The following is a 14034-nucleotide window of genomic DNA, read 5'->3' as shown; positions in this document are numbered from 1 at the left end:
CAAATCAGGTAACCTCTGTCAGACAAGGAAAACTAGAGGAAACAATGCGACTTCATTCATCCCCCCACTGCCCGACCACACAAGGGAGGCCACTCAGCCCCTCCGAACCAGCTCCGCCCTTCTGGGACATCTGAGCATGCGGAGGTGCTGGTGTTGGGCTAGGGGTGGACAAATCACACAACACTAGGCTACAGTCCAACAGGTTTATTTGGAAGCACTAGCTTTCTGATCGCTGCTCCTTCTTCAGGGGAACATAGGTAACTGTGATTGATGCCCCCTTCCCTCCCCCCCAGACTGGGTAATCCAGAGCCTCCTGGGCACGATTAAATTCGATTAATGAAATCTTTAAGGGATCTGAGATGCTCCTCCGAATGGACTCAATGGGCTGATGGTCTGCTTGCGCGTTTTAAGCATTCTATGATTCTATCTAAGGTCAGCAAAGGTGCCACAAAATATCATGGTTTGTCATAAAGACCGATCTGTTTCACTAATCTCCTTTAGGGAAGGAAATCTGCCGTCCTTACCTAGTCTGACCCACATGTGACTCCAGACCCACAGCAAAGGGAGGTTGACTCTGAACCGCTGTCGGAAATGGCGGAAGATGAGGCGCTCTTCCTCCAACCGTCGTGTTGTTATGTTCTGCCGATGGAGGAGTCCAAGGACCTGGAGTGGGAGGGAGAGTTAAAGTGTTGAGCCATGAGGTGGTTGGGTTGGTTGGTCCGGGTGTCCCAGAGGTTGGAGGAAGAGCGCCTCATCTTCCGCTTGGGAACCCTCCAACCACAAGGAATGAATTCAGATTTCTCCAGTTTCCTCATTTCCCCTCCCCCCACCTTGTCTCAGTCGGTTCCCTCAACTCAGCACCGCCCTCCTAACCTGCAATCCTCTTCCTGACCTCTCCGCCCCCACCCCACTCCGGCCTATCACCCTCACCTTGACCTCCTTCCACCTATCACATCTCCATCGCCCCTCCCCCAAGTCCCTCCTCCCTACCTTTTATCTTAGCCTGCCTGGCACACTCTCCTCATTCCTAATGAAGGGCTCTGGCCCGAAATGCGAATTTCCTGTTCCTTGGATGCTGCCTAACCTGCTGTGCTTTAACCAGCAACACATTTTCAGCTCTGATTTGCAGCATCTGCAGACCTCACTTTTTACTCACTGGCAAGGCCAACATTTGGTGTCCATCCCTAATTGTTCATGAACTGAGCAACCTGTTAGACCATTTCAGAGGCTAGTTAAGAGCCAACCCCTTTGCTATGGGCTTGGTGTCACATATAGGTGAGAACAGGTAGAGAAGGGAGATTCCTTTCCCTCAAGAATATTTGTGAACCAGATGGGTTTTTACAATCAATGATAATTTCATGGTCACCATTACTGAGACTAATTTTCAATTCCGGATTGTTAAAATGTAATTCAACTTCTACCAGCTGCTGTGGTTCCCAGACATTTTGCCTCGGCCTCCATCTTCCCTGGTTGAACTATTTACCCTTCATTACCTAAAGTGAAGGGTCAAAGGCATAGAGGCTCTAAGCTTCTATAGGTTGCAGTCTGGCATGTTTCTAATCAATACCTACTATATCCGTGAACTACAATAGGTAAACAGGTATTGTTCCTAACTAGCATTGGGTGGGTTCTGTTGTGTGCTGGATAACCTTCACTTTATTATAATTATAACACAAAATGTAGCTCTGCTTAATTTACAGAATAAAAATGAAATATCTGCTACTGAAAGCTGCATTTTGTATTAAATCTTATTCAGATGATAATGGATGAGGCACTCAATCAAACTCCATTGACCTCCATGTTGATATTTCAATTTTCACCCTTAATTAATAACATTAGATATTGCATGAAGATTAATTCCATAATTTCCTGTCTAAACATTTTAGCCTGTTTCTCTTTGTCATTCTCGTGAGTTTTAAGTTGACAATTATGCTGACATTAGTAAAACTGAGCATTCCATTGATCTGACTATTCTTTTGTCTAAAAATTATCCACCTTTACCATTTTTTTCTCTCTCCTCTTCAGTTACTTCAACCACATCAAGTATAGCAGAAAGCTTCACACAAACCGAATCAACATTCATTGATGGGTAAGAATACACTGCAACTGGAATTAAAAAGTTCACATTCTAAATATGTGATGGAATTCACCACAGAATCTGAAATGGTAACGGGCAGTTTTTTGTTTAATCACCTTAAGCATTAACTTCTTTAACCGTTTCAGATGCTGACTAAACAACTTTTGTCCTTCTGCCATTTTTTACTCGTTCGTTCTCAGGATTAGGACATCACTGGCTAGGCCAGCATTTATTGCCCGTCCCTAATTGCCCAAAGGGCAGTTAAGCAGCAATCACATACTATAGATCTGAAGTTACATGGAGATCAGAACAGGTGAGGATGGCAGATTTCCTTCCCTAGAAGACATTAGTGAACCAGATCAACAACAATCTGACAATCAACAACACTTTCATGGCCAGCATTAGACTCTTAATTCTAGGTTTTATTAACTGAATTTAAATCCCACTATCTGCTGTAGCCTGATTCAAATTTAGGTCCCCAGGATATTAGAAACAAAAACAGAAATTGCTGGAAAAACTCAGCGGATATTGCAGCATCTGTAGAGAGGAATCAGAGTTAACATTTCAGGTCTGGAGACCCTTCCTCAGAACTGTTTCTGATGTCTGAAATCTGTAGTTCTTTCATTTCTTTTCTCCCAGAATATTACTTGGGTTTCTGAATTAATAGTCTACCATTAGTCTGCCACAAGGCTATGACTCACATGACACAGTCCTGGTATTAATATCAGATTTTCAGCATTAATTTTTGTATGACATTTTAAATTAGGATTAAATATAACAATGTATTCAAGGAATTGAAAATCTGAAAACACTCGAAGCTTGTCAGGTTTGGGTCCATGCCAAGAAATGTCAGCTCTGCAGAATGGTTTGAAGAGTGTGCAAGAAACAGCAACAATAATGAAAACGAAAAAAAAGGAGTTTCACTAATCTAGCACCTTTTACCAGGAGAAATGATCGGATAAGATTAGGCACCAAGCAATGGGGGTTCTAGAAAGTTTCATGAAGCTGCAACAATTGTCACTGGCTTCAACAATAATTATATCGTTACAGATCATGCGAAATCTTGCGAGATCATGCGAAATCCTGCGAGATCATGCGAGATCTTGAATTGTAATATAGTTCTACATGAATGCAAGACCTTTGTTTTCTTTATTACAGGTGTTATAATTGCAGCTGATGTTATTGGACAGGTCAGATCTCAGACTGAAACCTGTCTTGATGGAATGGACTTTGCTTTTTTGGTTTTAGCATGGAGGGAAACATAAGTCCACAACGCTGCAGATTTGGTTTTAATGATAAAACAGAAGTTTATTATGCCAAAGAAATGAAGATAAAATAGAATGAACAGAGCTAATTACATATAACACATGTTGAGATTTCAAAACACGTAAACAAAATCCTGTTATTCCCAACACCATCCCATTACAGTACTCAAACACCAGAGAGAATTCCTTGCTGTATCCCACACGAGGTCTACCTCATTTGTGAGTTCAATTCCTGATCTTTGAGACTCTGATAGCATCTTCTTTAATCCATCATATAACTGACCTGAGGCTGTTTCAGTTTCACTTCACATTTGCTGTGTTTTAGCTAAGTCTTTATGATTTTGGAACTTTGGAACTAAACTCCTTGCACCGAGGTAGACTATTATTAACAATTCTAAATTATCTTCTCCCTTCCTCAGAAGCATCTAAGTTAAGTGAAGTCATAGAGTCATGCACCATGGAAACAGACCATGTGGTCCAACCAGCCCACACCAACCATGCAAATCTTCAGCTAACAACCCTGTAGAACGACCCTAAACTGTTTTAAATTAAAACACCATTTTCCGAGCTATGATATTTCCTGTAAGAAGACGATTGACGAGGGCAGTGTGATGGACATGATCTATACGGACTTCAATAAGGTGTTTGACAAGGGTTCCTCATGATAGACTGGTTAGCAAGATCAGATCAAATGGAAGGAGAACTAACCATTTAGATACAGAAGGTGGAGGGTTGCTTTTCAGACTGGAGGCCTGGGACCAGTGATGTGGCACAATGACCGGTGGTGTGTCTGCTGCCTTTCCTCATTTATATAAATGATTTGGATATGAACATAGGAGGTGTGGTCAGGAAGTGTGCAGATGCTACCAAAATTGGTGGTGGTGTGGACAGCGAAGAAGGTTACCTCAGAGTACAACGGGCTAATGGGTTAAGGAGTGGCATATGGAGTTTAATTTAGATAAATGTGAGGTGCTGCATTTTGGCAAGTCGAATCAGGGCAGGACTTATACACTTAATGGTAAGGTCCTTGGGGTAAGAGACCCTGGAATGTAGCTTCATAGTTCCTTGAAATGTAGAGTCGCAGGTAGACAGGATTGTAAAGAAGGCATTTGGTATGCTCGCCTTTATTCGTCAGTGTGGTTCATGCATGGAATGAGTTTCTCAAGAAGGGGTGGATGCAGGTACAGTTCAACATTTAAAAGTTATTTGGATAAGTACATAAATAAAAAAGGTTTAGAGGGCCAAATGTAGGCATGTAGGACTGCTTTAGTTTGAGAATATGATCATTGTGTGCTAATTGGACCAAAGGGTCTGTTTCTGTGCTTTTTGACTCTATGACTCTATGAAACAGGCAGCTTTTAATGACAGTCTAAAAGGAGTGGAATAGAAAGGAAATTCCAAACCTGAGAGCCTAATCATCTCTGAACAGGTTGATTAGAAAATAGTGTGTTACAGCATGCAATAAGACCTTCAGCCCTTAGAACAGCCAAAAAGTGGTTTTCATTTTCACCCTTAAACCAATAATATGTTGCATGAAAATTAACATCCCAATTTCCTGACTAAACGTGTAACTCTGTCTATCATTGACATAAGGTTTAAATTGACGATTAAAACTATACTGACATAAGTGAAACTTCTCCTGACTCTTTCTCTTTACTTAGATTAGCATTTGGTGCCATGTAAAGGTTAGTCCTACTTTCTAGCTCTGTAGTATTGTAGGTTTAAGGTACTTCAAGTATCTATCCAGATACTTTTTTAAAACATAATAAAAGTTAATGCCTCTGCCATCCTTTCAGACAGAGATTTCCAAACCGCACTATTCTCATCCACATTTCATGGACCTCTCCAAACAGATACCTATTAAAAGTAACAGTGATAGAAAGGTATAATTCTGTGAACTGCAAACAACAGAGTATTTGCACTTTTAATTGCATGTTTGTTTGAGTCTGTTTGTATTGACTTTTGTCTCTGTGAAACAGGCCCAGTGAAATCATTCCGGACATTGTGGGCTTTACTGTTCCAACTGTGGATTCTGACCAACTTCCACTAACATCAGTTCTCACACAGACTGATTCCAGCTGGCTGCTCAGTCAGAGCCACAGGAAATTTGGTAAGGAGCTGCATTGTCTCTGAAAGCAAACACTGAAACAAGGATGGAGAAAAATGACTGTTCGCCTGAATCAACACATTGTCTTAACTGTAAAGGGTGACTGAAACATCACCTGTCCCTAAAAAAAATTAAATTGTCTCCAATGATAATTGAGACAACTTGTAAAATGGGCAAGTTTTCTTTTCTGTAACATTTAGGATAGTTCAGTTAAAGTGAACACTGTTTACAGTTTTTTTTTGGCTTTTCCCAACACATTCCTCTCTATGTATTTACATACTGTACTGTCGCCTGCAGTATTGTACATATTCCATGCTGGCATTTAGACAAAATTATGGACGAACTTGATCTGGAAGTCTGCATTCTTCACTACTTCTCCAGTTCCTTCTTTGTGCATTGATTATAGATAGTCCAATTTTACAGTGTTGCTTCAATGACAAAAATGACTAGCTTTTACATAACACCATTAATTTAACGAAACAGCTCAAGGTTTTTTTCGCAAGAGGAAGTGTGACACCAAACCACACAAGGAATAGTAGGTTTTAAAAAAAGAATTTGAAAGGGGCAAAGGTGATAGAGTGGAGGGGAGGTTTAGGCAGTTGAAGGTATGTTCACCATTTCCACAGCAAAGAAAATCAGTGGTAGTGGGGGGGGAATGTGGGTGTGTTGTGTGAGTGGCCAGATTGGAGGTACACAGAGATCCTGCAGGGCTAGAGAAGTTATGCAGAGCCAAAGTCACTGAATCCTCAAATGTTCGACAGCAGAAAACGCCTTAATCAAAATTGCAAGTATATAGAGTGGTTGTTTACACCACACTCCTGTACTGCAGTGGACTGTGTATGAGCAACACATAAGAGCCCTGGAGAGATTCCAATAGCATTATTTCTCCTCTGAATTAAATGGGAAGCCTATTGAACAAAGGCTGGTCTCTTCCTTGAAGCCACTGCCAAAGCATTCAGGCAAAATCCCTGCAAAGTCAATTTTATTGAACTGGACATTCCGCCTGGATGGCCAAAAGGAGTTTTCCCCACCAGGCCCTGTTTTCACCACCACCAAATGGCCAAGTTGCAGGAAGGTACAAAGAAAGCACTTTAATGACACCCTGATGCTCTCCTTGAAGTGCTGCAGCATTGGCATTAATGGCTGGGAGGAGCCTGCTGCCAATGGGTTGAAATAGTGACAACTTATCCATTAAGCTGCTTCATGTTTTGAGTCATGAATTCTTAATGATGAGGCAGAGCATCAGAAGAGAGGGGAAGAAAAGAAAGCAGACACTGCTCTTTATATCCTCCTTTCTTGAGGAACATCCTGCTCCATGCCTCCAAAGATTTGTGGGATAAGAATTTGTTATTTCACATGAAGATCTGTGGCAGAGACTCAGAAGGTTGAGTTGATGTATTGAGGGACAGCTGAAGGTGACATAATCTCAGAGTAAACAGTCACCCATTTAAGAAAGAACTAAGGAGGAATTCACTCTGTTGGAGAATGGTATATCTGTGAAATTCTCTACTGCAGAGGGCTGTAGAGGCTGGTTTATTAAGGATATTCATTGCTGAGACAGATTCTTAATCATTAAGGGAATCAAGACTTATGGGGGAAAAGCAAGAAAGTCATGATCACATTGAATGGCAGATCAGACTCAATGGGCTGAATGGCCTACTTCTGCTTCTACATCTAATGGTAACTGCAACTCACTGGTGAACGGAGCTTGTTAATTATACTGAATTTAATAATGCACAAATATTTCAGTCCCATGTTTGCAAAATCGTAAACATTGGGCAATCTCTGAAATATCTTTTTAAACCAGGATATTTTTCATGAACAGTTCATGTCCTGTGATAGTCTATTTACAATCTAAGACCTATAAGTTTGTAAGTTATTTATATGGGCTGGATTCTTTAATTAATAACAAGTTGGGTTCTGGCATTACCACTTTAACTTGTGTTCTGTTTCCAGAAAAGAGACACATTCACTGAATGGAAACAGAGCTTGAGCTACAGGGGAGTATGATGTGAATAGAATGCTGTAATGGCTTCCTGCAGAATCTGCTTTCTAACATATTGTTCACTTGAATCTCATCCATTTTTTATGATCATGCCTCAAGAGAAACTCGAAATTTTAGAGAGAAGAGAATCAGAACTCTTTAGCCAGCTCTCAGCGTTTTTTAGCTCAACATCCACAGGTATTTCTATTGATATAAGTTAACGTTTTGCATCAAGTTAACCAATTTCCAGGGGCTTTCATTTATCCTTCCACACTCAACTGCCCTTACCCATCCCCACTTGATGTGGCACTATCCAAAATCCTTCCTCAACCAAGTTGATTCCTGCAAAGGTGGAACAACCTGTCAGTGGGAATAAATAAAGCAAAATCATGCTTCACTTATCCTCTGCACCCAGAATCAAATTAACCTTAGCACAACAAGGTTATAGGCAATGACCTAGTGGTATTATCACTGGACTGTTAATCCAGAGACCCAGGTTATGACCTGGGACCTAGGTTCAAATTCCACAATGGCAGAATGGTGGAATTTGAATCAAATAAAATATGGAATTAAGTCTCATGATGACCATGCATCCATTGCTGATTGTCAGGAAAACCCCATATAGTTCACTAATGTCTTTTAAGGAAAGAAACTGCCATCATCTGGTCTAGCCTACATGTGACTTCAGACCCCTAGCAATACAGTTGACTCTTAACTGCCCTCTGGGTAATTTGGGATGGGCAATAAATGCTGACTTAGCCAGTGATGCCCTCATCTTATAAGGAGACATCTTTGCCAAAGGCCTGGCATATTATAATGTTTGCAGTGGGCCTTACACCCAAAACCAAGAGGCTTTGAGCAGAGGGTGCAATGTGCCAAATGAAGGCTGATATCTGAATTGCATCTCAATCTCAACGTTCTTTCTGTGAAGAAAAGAGTGGTTCCCCAGTGCTGAAAAATAGGACGCACTGTGAGATAACATTTATGCAAATTGTCAGGAGTCTCAGGTCTTCTGGCTTCTCTAGCTCAACGCACTGAGGCCAACTGCAAAAACCCTTAACTGGGGAGATAATGACCAAATGGTATTATCACTGGACTGTTAATCCAGAGACCCCAGGTAATGCTCTGGGGACCTGCATTCAAATCCTGCCATGGTGGAATTTAAATTCAATAAATATCTGGAATTAACAATCTCATGATGATCATGAATCCATTGTCAGGAAAAGCCCATCTGGTTCGCTCCTCTCCTTCAGGGAAGGAAACTCTGTCCTTACCTGGTCTGATCTACACGTGACTCCAGACCCACAGCACTGTTGACATTTAACTGCCCACTGGGCAATTAGGAATGGGCAGTAGATGCTGGCCTAGCCAATGACTCCCTCATTCTGTGAATGAATAAAATCAAATTCAACTACTTGGCTCAGATGGGTTAACAGCCAGAAGTAAATCGTAGTATTTCTGGTCTCTGATATAATATCCAGCTGTTCATGTGCTTTCTAAAAATTGTTTGCAGTGTTAATTTGACATAATAATACTCTATGATATTACTTTGAATTTACAGCATGAAAGCAACCTGTTTGACCCAGTGTTGCCATATTTGTTCTCTGCACCCATCTCTTTCAACCTACTTCATCTCACCCTGCCAGAATAACTTCTTCTGTCCCTTTTCTACCTCATGCTCTTATTTACTTTAAAAATATCTTTTGTCTCATACATTCCAATCATTTCTCTTAGAATTTTAAAAACCCTAGATTTGGATTCTACCCACAAGTGGAAACGCTATGTTTATGCTGTGGTCATTGATGATCTTAACAATCTTTATTTGGTTGTCCCTCAATCTTCTATTTTCCCTGCGAGAACAATCTCAACCAGACTAACTTTCCCGGCAGGTCTTTACTCTCAGTTGGTCTGATGATTGTAAATCACTTTTGCAGATCTCCACCATCTCTAAGTGTTTTTTTCTCTGCAATGCAGAGACCAAAACTGCTTTGAGGTTTATAATGTACGTTGCACACTTGTTATATTCCCTCACCATTCTGTGGCACACACACCTGCAGCTTTACAGTTCCAACACTGGTTAGAGTTTCTCTCATTCAGTAGCCTTGGTGATGCCCTCTGAGGCATATTTACCGTCTGTTGTGAATTTCAACACTTATACTCACTTTGCCCAAATGGTTAGGGCCACTATTACTGCATCAGTTATATCCTTGATGATGAACAGTTGACAAAAGCACAGATAAACTTTCGGGTAACAGAATAGTGTTAAATTTATACATGACAACATAATGTTGACACTTGCACACTTAATGTGTTTTCTCATTTCAGAGCCTTTCAATAATCGAGTCAGCATGAATATTTATAGCATGGAATGAGGCCTTTCAGCCCATCCTGTCAATGCTAGTCACTAAACATTTATTTTAATCTCATTTTCCAACACTTGGTTTGTAGCTTTGTGTAGTATGATGTTTGAAGTGCTCATCCTATTGGTCCTTAAATTTCCTCAGGGTTCCCGCCTCTCTCACCCTTTCAGGCACTGAGTCCCATATATCCACAACCCATTGAATGAAAGATTCTTTTCCTCACATTCCCTCTAATCCTCCTACACCTGACCTTAAAACAGTGCTTCTGGTTATTTAAAGGGAAAGGTTAGTCTCTATCTTCCAGATCTATGACTCTCAGAACTTTATACATCTCAATCAGATCTCCCCACAGCCCCCTTTGCTCTGAGGAAAATAACCCCAGCCTATCTAATCTCTCTTCATCACTCCAGCCCAGGCAACATCCTGGCGAAACTCTTCTGCACCCTATCTAATGCAACCAATCCTTCCTATAGTGTGACATCCGGCACTGCACAGCACTCCAGCTGTAAAATTTACAGCCCAGGAGCAGGCCCTTCGGCTCAGGAATGAAGGGCCGAAGGGTCTGTTCATGGGCTGTAAATTTTCTATCCTTTGTTCTAAAGTTATATACAGCTCCATTGTAACCTCTTGTATTCAATACCGCGACTAATAAAGGCAAGTATCCCCTGTGCCTTAAATATTCCCTTAACCACCTGATCTGCCTGCCCTGCTGACTTTAAGGAGCTATGGAAGTATCTGTTTAAAACCTCAGCTTTATCTTCCTGCTTCATTTTATTCTTTCATGAAATGTTACCCATCCCTAAGTTCCCTTGAACAAAGTGAATCGCTGGGCCAGACCAGGTTGAGATGGTAGACTTTCTTCCCTTAAGAAACCAGATGCATTTTTACCACAACCAGTGATGGTTATCATTTTCACCTTAGGCTAGCTTTCAATTCCAGATTTATTAATTGCTCAGTGATACCATAATCCCAAAGCCTTTGGAGTCGTCTGGAGCGGTATTACTGTAGTGGTCAAGTCACTGGATTAGTAATGTTCGTGTTCAGAATCCCACCAGGACAGGAGGTGCATCTCGAATTCAGTAAAAATTGTAGGTTGTTGGAAAAACCGAACTGATTCACTAATGTCCTTTAGAAAAGGAAACAACTCTCCCCACCAGGTCTGGTTTACATGTGACTCCAGACCCACAGCCAATGTACTTGACTCTCAACTGCCCTCTGGGGCAATTAGGGGCAGGCAATAAATGCTGGGCTAGCCAGAGATGCTCTCGTCCTGTGTGTAAATAAAGCAATTTAATAAAAAGCTAGCCTAGTGGTAACCATGTAACCACAGTCAATTGTCATAGGAACCCATCACTAATAGTCTTGAGGGAAGGTTACCATCCTTACCTGGTGTCGCAATGTAATTCACCAGTAATGCTGGTCTAACCGGTGATGTGCACATCCTACGTATGAATAATAAAGAAACTAGTCCAGTGACATTATCACCTGGCCACCGTCTCTCCAGATTAAGTAAATATTCATGGGATATGTAAAGAGAATAGTGTCTGCTATTTGCTTGCATGAGGATTACTGCAGTCACAACTAGATTTTAAAGCACTAGGTCTATCATTTGATGAATAACATTTGGCTGGAAGGCCTCATCATATTAAGCTCCTCAAGATGTTGAATGTTGACTAAATACCAAAATAAAAACGGAGAATGTTCGAGAAACTCAGCAGGTCTGGTGAGAGAAAAGCAGAGTTAATATTTCAAGCCCAAAGATTGTTCTTTGTGACTGGTTCCTTTAACTTCCGAAATATTAGCGCTCTTTCTCTCTGTACAGAGTTTCCCCAGCATGCTCTATTTTTATTTCAGATTTCCTGCATCTGCAGTGTTTTGTTTTCACTTGGCAAAGTATCACTCAGTTTGGTGAAGAGAGGTTTCTCAGAAAGCAAAGGCTGGATGATTTGTTCTGTGTTGGTTTCAGATAAAGAGTATGAGTCAATCCTGGAAGACGATGTCAGTGATGTAACTTCAAAAGGGAGCCTTGATGACATCATTGTTCATTCTGAGGTGAGCAATGTGATTTACAACTGCTCAGAGCTCTGGATGATTCACATTAAACACTTGCAGGTTAAGGGATTTGTAGATCCTTCTCTTCCCTCTGTAGTGTAGAATGTAGACTATTAAGGGCTCTTGTGATGCAATGACAGTGTCTCTACCTTTGAACCAGGAGGCCCAGGTTCATAGAAAATAGGCAACCCTTCTCCACTTTTCAATGTAATCATGGCTGATCATCTAACTGAGTATCCTGTTGCCACTTTCTCCCCCCATGCCCTTTGATCCCTTAAGCCCCAAGATCTATGTCTAGCTCCATTCAAAATCTTGGCCTTAACCTAGGTGAGGAGGTTGAGGGGTGGCTTAGTAAATTTGCAGATGACACAAAGGTTAGAGGTGCAGTTGATATTGCAGGCTGCAGCGCGACATAGGATGCAGAGCTGGCCTGAGAAATGGCAGATGGAGTTCAACCTGGATAAATACGAAGTGATGCATTTTGGAAGATCAAACTCGAATGCTGAATATAGGATTAAAGACAGGACTCTTGGTAGTGTGGAGGAACAGAGGGATCTTGGTGTTCAAGTACATATATCCCTCAAAATTGCCACCCAAATGGGTAAGGTTGTTAAGAAAGCATATGGTGTTTTGGCTTTCATTAACAGGGGGATCGAGTTTAAGAGCCGTGAGGTTTTGCTACAGGTCTGCAAGTCCCTGGTGAGACTACACTTGGAATATTGTGTCCAGTCCTGGTTGCCCTACTATGGGAAAGATACAGGGGCTTTGGAGAGGGTGCAAAGAAGGTTTACTAGGATGCTGCCTGGATTGGAGGGCTTGTCTTACGAAGAGAGGTTGACTAAGCTTGGACCTTTTTCTCTGGAGAGAAGGAGGAAGAGAAGAGACCTGATCGAGGTGTACAAGATAATGAGAGACATGGATACAGTAAATAGCCAGAGACTTTTCCCTAGGGCAGGATTGACTGGCAGGAGGGGTCATAATTTTAAGATATTAGGAGAAAGATATAGAGGGGTCATCAGAAGCTTCTTTATGCAGAGAGTTGTGAATGCATAGAATGCGTTGCCAGCGGTGTTGGTGGAAGCAGAGTCATTAGGGACATACAAGTGACATGCACATAGATAGCAATGAGTTGAGGGGCGCATAGGTTAGGTTATTTTATTTTACACTAGGATTAAACCTCGGCATAACATTGTGGGCCGAAGGGCCTGTTCTCTGCTGTACTTTTCTATGTTCTATGTTGTATGTTCTACGTTAACTCCTTTCTGTGAATCCCACAGACTCCCCACTCTGGGCAAAAAATGTCTCCTTATCTCAGTCCTCAGGCCCATATCCTTAGTCTATGACCCCTGGTTCTAGACTCCCTGGTCATCACGAACATCCAGGATTTGTCTCATCTAGTCCTGTTAGATGTCAGGTCCCACCTGTTCTAGAGGTGTGTGCGAACATCTCTGAACGGGTTGCTTAGTAAAACAAACAGACTGCAAACATTGCATACAGCCCCACATTGAAACATCTAACATCAATAAAGCATATTGCCTCCTGTGTATGCCTTCTGTCAAATGCACTGATCTGCAGTATATTGCATGCCTGACCAGCTGTGCTTGTATTGAAGCTGCAGGCTATACACATTGCCTCCTTCAATGGACCTGTGTATCATCAGTTTACCACAGATCCTATGTGCTTTGAGCCAATTCAGATCACTACCTCAATTCTCTGATTGATTACAAAACAGTGAGCTCCCTCAGATTGACTTATCTTGAAATACAATATGGTATTGTCAAAAGCTAAGAAGGACCCGAGAGTCCTCACCCACGAATCACAAAAAAAAAACTAACCTCCAAGTTTGATGGATAAAAAGAAAGGCAAATAGAATGTTAGCTTTTATTTCAAGAAGAGTGGAATATAAAAGTAGGGAATTTTTTTCCAAAATTGTGCAAAGCACGAATAAGACCGTAATTGGAATACTGTGAACAGGTCTGGGCCCCCATCTAAGGAAAGATATCCCGGCTTTGGAAGCTATCCAGAGAAGGTTCACCAAGCTGATACCACAAGACCATGAGATAGAGGAACAAAATTAGGCCATTCAGCCCATTGAGCCTGCTCCACCGTTCAATCATGACTGCTATGTTTCTCGATCCCATTTTCCTGCCTTCTCCCTGTAACCCTTGATCTCCTTACTAATCAAGAGC

At 41.5% G+C, this 14034-nt stretch overlaps 1 protein-coding gene across 1 annotated transcript in view; it reads left to right on the top strand.

Annotated features, from left to right (window-relative positions):
- The first annotated feature begins 3170 nt into the window (after positions 1 to 3170).
- Positions 3171 to 14034, top strand: part of LOC132821672 (glutamate-rich protein 6) — a 61741-nt gene continuing 50877 nt past the window's right edge. The window contains exons 1-3 of the mRNA XM_060834382.1: positions 3171 to 3187; positions 5322 to 5452; positions 11760 to 11845. Of these exons, the coding sequence (XP_060690365.1) occupies positions 3171 to 3187; positions 5322 to 5452; positions 11760 to 11845 (234 nt within the window). The remainder of the gene's footprint in view (positions 3188 to 5321; positions 5453 to 11759; positions 11846 to 14034) is intronic.

This window comes from Hemiscyllium ocellatum, chromosome 13 (assembly GCF_020745735.1).
Source record: "Hemiscyllium ocellatum isolate sHemOce1 chromosome 13, sHemOce1.pat.X.cur, whole genome shotgun sequence".
NCBI classification, from domain to species: domain Eukaryota; kingdom Metazoa; phylum Chordata; class Chondrichthyes; order Orectolobiformes; family Hemiscylliidae; genus Hemiscyllium; species Hemiscyllium ocellatum.
The sequence above is the reverse complement of the archived record's forward strand: the minus strand, read 5'-3'. Positions and strand labels throughout refer to the sequence as shown.